Below are 7,476 nucleotides of genomic sequence, written 5' to 3'. Positions count from 1 at the left end.
GCGAAAAAGTCTATTTAAAAAATGAATTTCATATTTGTGCGAGTTTTGTGCATCTCGCAACGCACAAAACTCGCATGATATTCTCACCAGTGTGAATAAGCCCTTAGATGTTTCTTTTGTGAGGTGGTTTTGCAGACAGTGTCTTACCCTTTCAACAGCAGAGTTTTCAGTTTTTCAGGTTTTTTTGCCCCCGCTTTCCAAAAGCCACAACTTTATTTTTCTGTCACCATAGCTGCATGTCATGTTTTTTGTGGGACAAGCTGTATGTTTTTCAAATGGCACTTAATGCACTTTCAATGTACTGAAACACTTTGAAATAAAATTTACAAAATATAAAATTTTAGAAAAAAGAATTGCTTTGTGGCCGTAGTATTACACAAGTTTTTTTTTTCACTGTGAAATTCGCAGCGTTTTTTTTCTGCAGGGGTCTATGGGACTTGTAATGTTAAAATCGCGATTGTGCAAAATTGTGATTTTAACATAACAAGTCCCATAGACCCCTGCAGAAAAAAAAACACTGCGAATTTCGCAGTGAAAAAAAACTGTAGTGGGTGGTCACCCTTAGGCCTCCTTCCCACGAACGGAATAGTGCAGAGGGGCGGAGAGGAGGCAGAGAGGGGGCGGGAGCTCAGTTCCTGCTCCTGGCTCTTCCATCTTCCCCCCACTGCAGATGAGGACGACGTATATCGGGCCGATATACGTTCGTGTGAATCCAGCCTAAAGGTGTATATCTGGACTTAAAGGGGTTGTCCCGCGCCGAAAGAGGTTTTTTTTTTTCAATAGCCCCCCCGTTCGGCGCGAGACAAACCCGATGCAGGGGTTTAAAAAAAAAAAACGGATAGTACTTACCCGAATCCCCGCGCTCCGGTGACTTCTTACTTACCTTGTGAAGATGGCCGCCGGGATCTTCACCCTCGGTGGACCGCAGGTCTTCTGTGCGGTCCATTGCCGATTCCAGCCTCCTGATTGGCTGGAATCGGCACACGTGACGGGGCGGAGCTACGAGGAGCCGCTCTCTGGCACGAGCGGCCCCATTCAGAAGGGAGAAGACCGGACTGCGCAAGCGCGTCTAATCGGGCGATTAGATGCTGAAGATTAGACGGCACCATGGAGACGGGGACGCCAGCAACGGAACAGGTAAGTGATAACTTCTGTATGGCTCATATTTAATGCACGATGTACATTACAAAGTGCATTAATATGGCCATACAGAAGTGTATACCCCAACTTTGTTTCGCGGGACAACCCCTTTAAGTCCTCAGCATAGGACATTAGTAGCAGTGATGTGTGGCTACTCCCAGCACTCCGGGTGATCATGTGTTTGAAGAGGGCATGGTGCTTAGGTTTTGCCTCTGGCCTGTGACACTGCACCCATTGGTTACATTGCCTATGGGCAGCTCGTTCCCCTTCCGGTGGACGAGACTGAGCTGCCATACCAATTTCACATAAGAATTGCAAGCAGCGCTCACTTTGTTCCCACAAGGGCTGTACTCCACAATAGGTATATAGGAGCTGTAATACCAGGCACCAGCTGCTACAAGATGTATGGTGGTGTTATTAGTCTACAGTGAAAAGACCACAGTACTTGCCCAAGTGCTGCAGCCACTTCAAACAGCTGGTCAGCAGCAGTTCCAGGAGGCTGCCCTCCACCTATCTGATATTGATGACCTGTCCTAACCAAAAAGTCATTTATATTTTAGTCCTGGAAAACTCGAAGACATATAAAGTAGTGAGAGAGTTATCAGTTATGTGAAAGGTAACCAAGGGCACCCAATGGAGGAGTAAGTCCTTGGTAGTGATGTACTAGCCTTTGAAGATCTCTAACCTTTCAAATGATGTATTTGTCAAAGTATCGCAGAAACAGTGGCTGGGATCAGTCTCTAGTAGAGTATTAGTCACTTACCTATAAAAAGACTCTTTTCAGTGTATGACATAACTAAATTCCCAAGGAGGCTGTCACAGTGGGACACAAGGTAATGTGCCTGGGAGGAGGCTCATCTTGCTACAGCCATTGTTTAGAAAGCATCTTTTTAGAGGACCCTGTACATTATCCCAGAAGCTACCATGTTTCCCCGAAAACAAGACACTTTCTTATATTAATTTTTGCCCCAGAAAAGGCACAGTGTCTTATTTTTGGGTGTGTCTTATATTCACCTAGTAGGTGGGATCCCAGTGCTGCGGCAGGCTGCTGTGTCCTCTGCACTGACAGCACTCTCTTCCTGGTAACGGGGCTTTGAATATCCGGCTCCAGCAAGGGAGTGCTGTGATTGTGATCACGAGTGCCGCTGGCCTAGCCAATCAGAGTCGGCGCTTGATGAACCAATCACAGCCATTCAGTGATGTCATTCACTGAATAGCTGTGAATGATCGAGCGCCGGCTCTTAATGGCTGAGCCAGCGGCACTCGTGATCCAATCACAGCAATTGCTTGCTGTAGGCGCGGTAACAGGGCTTTGAACCCTAACAGTTCAGTAAGGCTCCTTTTACACAGGCAGAGGTCTGTCAGCACTCACCTCCCTCGCAGTACAAACCTATTGCTATTAATGGGTTCTATTCACTGCATATTGTGTGCATAATACACCGTGCAAATATGCCTGTGTAAAGCGAAGGCCCATTTAGACACAACACTTATAACTCAAAAGCCATCTTTTAAGCGATAACCGTTGCGTGTAAATGTGCCCATCTTTCACTTTTCTGCCTTATGATGGATTTCCATGAAATCCATTGTTCGGCAGAACAGCCGATAAGAAGGACCGCACGCGGGGTTCTGCCCGGGGATCACTGATTACATTGTGTCAGCTGCCAGTCCTGTGGCAAAACAAAGGGAATGTAATCAGGAAACAGCGGGTGTTCTGTTCCCTGACTACAGCTCCCTGCGGCTCACACACTACTAATTGGTACTAATAGGCATTAGTACAAAGTAGTAGTTTATGCAAAAATGATCGCTCAAAGGCCATCTTTTGAGCAATTAGCTTTGTGTCTAAATGCACCTTTAGCATAAGGCTGCATTCAGACGAACGTATATCGGCTCGGTTTTCACGCCGAGCCGATATACGTTGTCCTTGTGTGCAGGGAGGGGGGGGGGGTGGAAGAGCCAGGAGCAGAAACTGAGCTCCCGCCTCCTCTCCACTATTTGCAATGGGGAGAGGCGGGCCGGGGGTGGGGCTAAGTTCTGAGAATTAGGTCCGCCTCTCCCCATTGCAAATAGTGCAGAGGGGTGGAGAGGAGGCAGAGAGGGGGCGGGAGCTCAGTTCCTGCTCCTGGCTCTTCCATCCTCCCCCCCCTGCACACAAAGACAACGTATATTTGCTCAGCGTGAAAACCGAGCCGATATACGTTCGTGGGAATGCACCCTAAGGCTGCGTTTACACCATTGGATTCCAATGCATCAGATCACATGGCCGTATTCTCGTGATGTAAAAGCGGCCGGCCAATATAGCGCCGGGCATTTTTACGTCGGGCCCAAAAGATAGTCCCGGAATTTCACCCCCACCCATTGCAAAGAGCAAGTGGGGAGGAGATCAGTGGCGAGCCTGCAAGGGGGGAGGGGTGATGGCATGGTAGCCTCGGCGTATATATATGTTCCGGGGCCCATAGCGTATGAATGGGTGCACAAACGTTAGATTTGTGCAACCCGTTCAGGAGATTTTAACGCCACAGATGGTAGCGTATATCAGCCAACCGTGAAAACGGCGGCCGATATACGCTCGCGGAAAAGAAGCCTAAGCCCCATTTAGACCCAACAATTCTCACTCGAAGCAGTCTATTCAGCAAAAATCGTTGTGTCTAAACGTGCGGCCATCGTGTAGTTTTCATTAACGATTCACTCAGCGGTGTCTTTCAGCTAAAGACAACGATGAGCCTTATCAGTGCTGCGCGCTGTGTTCACAGCGGGATACCACTGATACTATAGTTTCAGCTGGTATCCTTCTCTGAGAACACAGCAGCAGTATGAAGAACACAGCACTCCAGCTGTCTTCTGTATACCAGCTGAGCGCTCTGAGAACACAGCAGCTGTATACAGAAGGCAGCACTCCAGCTATTAGCTGAGTTCTCAGTGAACACAGCAGGAGTATGTGGAAGACAGCGCTCCAGCTGTGTTCTGTATACCAGCTGAGTGCTTTATGAACACAGCAGGAGTTTGCAGAAGATAGCGATCTTCCCGTGTTCCGTATACCCCGCTCGGAGCGCTTCGCTATATACCAGCAGAGTGCTCTGTGAACACAGCGCTAAAGCTGTGTTCTACATACCCCGCTCGGAGTGCTCAGCTGGATAATAGCTGCCCGCTCCAAGAAAACAGCTGTATATAGAAGATAAGCGGTCTCCCTTGTCTTCTGCATACCCCGCTCGGAGCACTCAGTTGTATACCAGCTGAGCGCTCAGAGAAGAAAACAGCTTGCCTTCTTCATACAGCGTAAGCCTTCATTTACACACGTATGCAAAGTGTGTGCTTAAAACTGTTACTCAAACTGCCGTTAGAGCGATCATCACTCAAAAGATGTCTTTTGAGCGATAATTGTTGTCTAAATGGTCCATTAGACGGAAACAGACGCTATTGTTTTTAATGGGTCTATTTACATGCGTGCTTCTTCTCACAGCGAGGTAACATGTTGTATTTTCCTGCGATCTGGCAAGTCTCCTGCAGCGTTCTCCACATCACAGCCCAGCAGTGATTGTGTACAGACTGCAATTGGCACTATGCATGCCTGGGATTATGACCTCACGCACAAACGCAGGGTGGTTTTTTTTTTTTCTAATTTCTCGCTCGGTTCATAGATGCGTGTTGATACACTGACCATATGAAATACATGCATGGGGACCGTATTCTACTTAGCCCATTCAAGGGCTGTGTATGATATGCAGACAATTAGAACATAGTGTCCACATAGTGTGCATGGAAGAGTGAAAGGCCATTGACTTCTGTTGCCTCTATTTACCGCATGGTACACACAGACTATATACGGTGGCAATACACCCGTGTGATATCACGCCAAGAGACTCCGCCCAATATCACGCTTATCAATATGCAATTTTACCCGATACTAGGAGTTTTTCATGTAAAAACACTTCACTTCTGCGAAATTCGGATCTTCACGTGTGCTGGAGGATTGCAAGAATTTTCCATTGATCTCATTAGAAAACATGGCATCAGACGCACGGCCTGCGAGCACCAGGTGATGCCCATACGGTCCCACTGCAAAAGGTTGGTGAGGAATTTCAGGGAACGTGAAAAAAAACAGGACATAGCAATTTTCTTTTTATCTCACAGCATCACTTATGGGAAGAACTCCATTCAAAAGAATAGAGTTCATATTCACACTCGCCCGCGTGTGTGTAGCCTCAAGCCCCATTTACACGCAACTAATTATCGCTCAAAAACGTGTTCAAACAATGGTTCGAGCGCTAATCGCCTCCATCTTTACTCTTCCACTGAACGATGATTTTCAGGTAAGCAGAAAATCCATCGCTCAGCCGGACAGATAGCAGGGACCGCACACTGTGTTCTTCACAGGAGCAGCGGATTACATTGTATCTAGCCGACAGACCACAATCTGGGATTTGCACATAGCTGCTGAAGGCTAATTTGCATTAGTGCCCATTAGTACTTTATGCAAAGCGATAGCTAAAACTGTCAAGCTTTCAATCATTTAAAAAAATAAATAAATTTGCCTTTGCGTGTAAATGAGCCTTAAAAAAAAAATAGATGAAAGCAAAAAGGAGGGTTGTTGTTTCTGGTAGGTTTCCCTTTATTGGGTGGAAAAACGGCACATCGGTTGGCATTACACGAGTTTCAGAAAAAAGAGAAATAACGGCTCAGGAGCAGATGGAAACCTGAAATCAGCAGGTAAGGTTTCCGTCTCCGTGGGGCCCTCGCACACGCGATGCGGCACAGCTCTGCCATGTTACTTTTGGCCGACAGTGTGTCATCACTTGGCCTAAGAGAGCAGACCGCACTGGGAAGCATGTCTGCGAGGCCCCATGGATCGGCGCTGGGAGAGTTATACTGCAATGAACGTTAAGAACGCCATGTTCATGGCAGTACAAAGCGCCCGTGTAATAAGCTGGATGCAGAGTGGCGCCGCCGGCTGCGCTGCCCCAATAATACAGAAAGCCAACAGGAGTGAATATACACCTTTCCGTTTCCCTGAAAGCCCTCCGACATCAACGGGGAAAAGAACATTTAATTTTATTTTCGTTTCTCTACTCCAAACACGAACGAGACGCCAACGGCGAGGCCGTCCCGCGGTGACATCACAAGTACCGCCACGCAGAGCAAGCGCAACAACTACTCCCTGCAAAATACTTTATTTGTGTAGCCAAGTCTATGTAACAGCACGGCCTGCGGGGGGCGCCTCAGGACACCTCCTCCAGGTAGTCGGCCACATCGCTGAGTTGAGAGCGGTCCAGCGTGAGCTCCTCCAGCCGCGGGTCACTGACCGTCAGCTCCTCCACCGACAGCTCCTCCTCCAGGTCCTCCCCGATGCTGACCTCCGAGCGCTGGCTGCTGCTGTGGAAGTCGTCCATGTAGTCGTCGTCGGGGCCCCCCTTCTCCCTGGCGGAACCCTCTCTGTCCTTGGGTGACCCCGGCGGGGAGAGCGCCCCCTGCTGGCTGCCGTCGGCGGGGCTCGCCCCCTCCTTCCAGCTGTAGGACTGCTCGGGTTTGGGGTCATCGAAGAAAGAGTCTCCCTCCACGTCGTCCTCGTCCGGCGGGGGCGCGCTGTCCGGCCTGTAGGGGGCGCTGGGGGGCGGTAGCAGCACGCTGCGGCAGTGCAGGTAGAGCTGGCGGTACATGGCCAGGAAGCGGCGCTCGTCCGTGCCGCCGCTCCGCTCGGCAGTCAGGTAGGCGTCCAACATACCGCGGGGGAAGTGCGGGCAGAGGTCTGCGAAGAGCGTCCGCAGCTCGGCCTCCCCCAGCTCCCCATCCCCGCAGCACCGCCTGAACCTGGCCTGCGCCTCCGCGGCGTGCTCCGGGGGCAGCTCCTGCGGCACCGACTCTCTCTGCCGCCACCGCCGGACCAGCTCCACGATCAGCGGCACCTTCTCCGGCAGCCCCAGCTCTCGGGCGGCAGACGTCGGCTCCTCGGGCGCAGCGGGCAGGCAGGCCTCGGGCTGCAGCACGGCAAGGGTGAAGTCCAGGTGGAAGTGCTGCAGGAAGTCCGTGAGCAGCGCGGCAACCAGGCGGCCGTCCCGGGTGGCCAGGCACTGGCGCAGCCGCTCGTTGGTGACAGACGGCTTGTTCTCCGCCCGCTCCTGCTCCTCCAGCGCCAGGAACACGGAGGCCCGCAGTTCCGCCTTGATCTTGTTCAGCACGCCGTTCCCCTCCAGCGTGTGGATGAGCAGATCCCGCAGCTCCGTGTCCTCCTCCGCCGCCGACATCACTGCTCGCCTGGGAAGTCACTGGCAGGAGCGCCGAGCTGATCGCGGCAGCGGCCAATCACAGCCTCACGGGCCCTTGGGGCGGGACTGGTGACGTCAG

At 50.9% G+C, this 7,476-nt stretch overlaps 1 protein-coding gene across 1 annotated transcript; it reads right to left on the bottom strand.

Moving 5' to 3' along the window:
• Positions 1–5,722: 5,722 nt before the first annotated feature.
• Positions 5,723–7,466, bottom strand: CEP43 (centrosomal protein 43). Its single transcript, XM_066604130.1, has one exon. The coding sequence runs from the start codon at positions 7,374–7,376 to the stop codon at positions 6,354–6,356; it is 1,023 nt and encodes a 340-aa protein (XP_066460227.1). The 5' UTR covers positions 7,377–7,466; the 3' UTR covers positions 5,723–6,353.
• Positions 7,467–7,476: the final 10 nt, after the last annotated feature.

Source organism: Eleutherodactylus coqui, chromosome 1 (assembly GCF_035609145.1).
Source record: "Eleutherodactylus coqui strain aEleCoq1 chromosome 1, aEleCoq1.hap1, whole genome shotgun sequence".
NCBI lineage: Eukaryota > Metazoa > Chordata > Amphibia > Anura > Eleutherodactylidae > Eleutherodactylus > Eleutherodactylus coqui.
This window is presented reverse-complemented; position numbering and strand designations above follow the sequence as displayed.

What these genes read in the sequence shown, in the direction of transcription:
- CEP43 (XM_066604130.1), bottom strand. Translation starts at nt 7,376, where the DNA reads ATGTCGGCGGCGGAGGAGGACACGGAGCTGCGGGATCTGCTCATCCAC.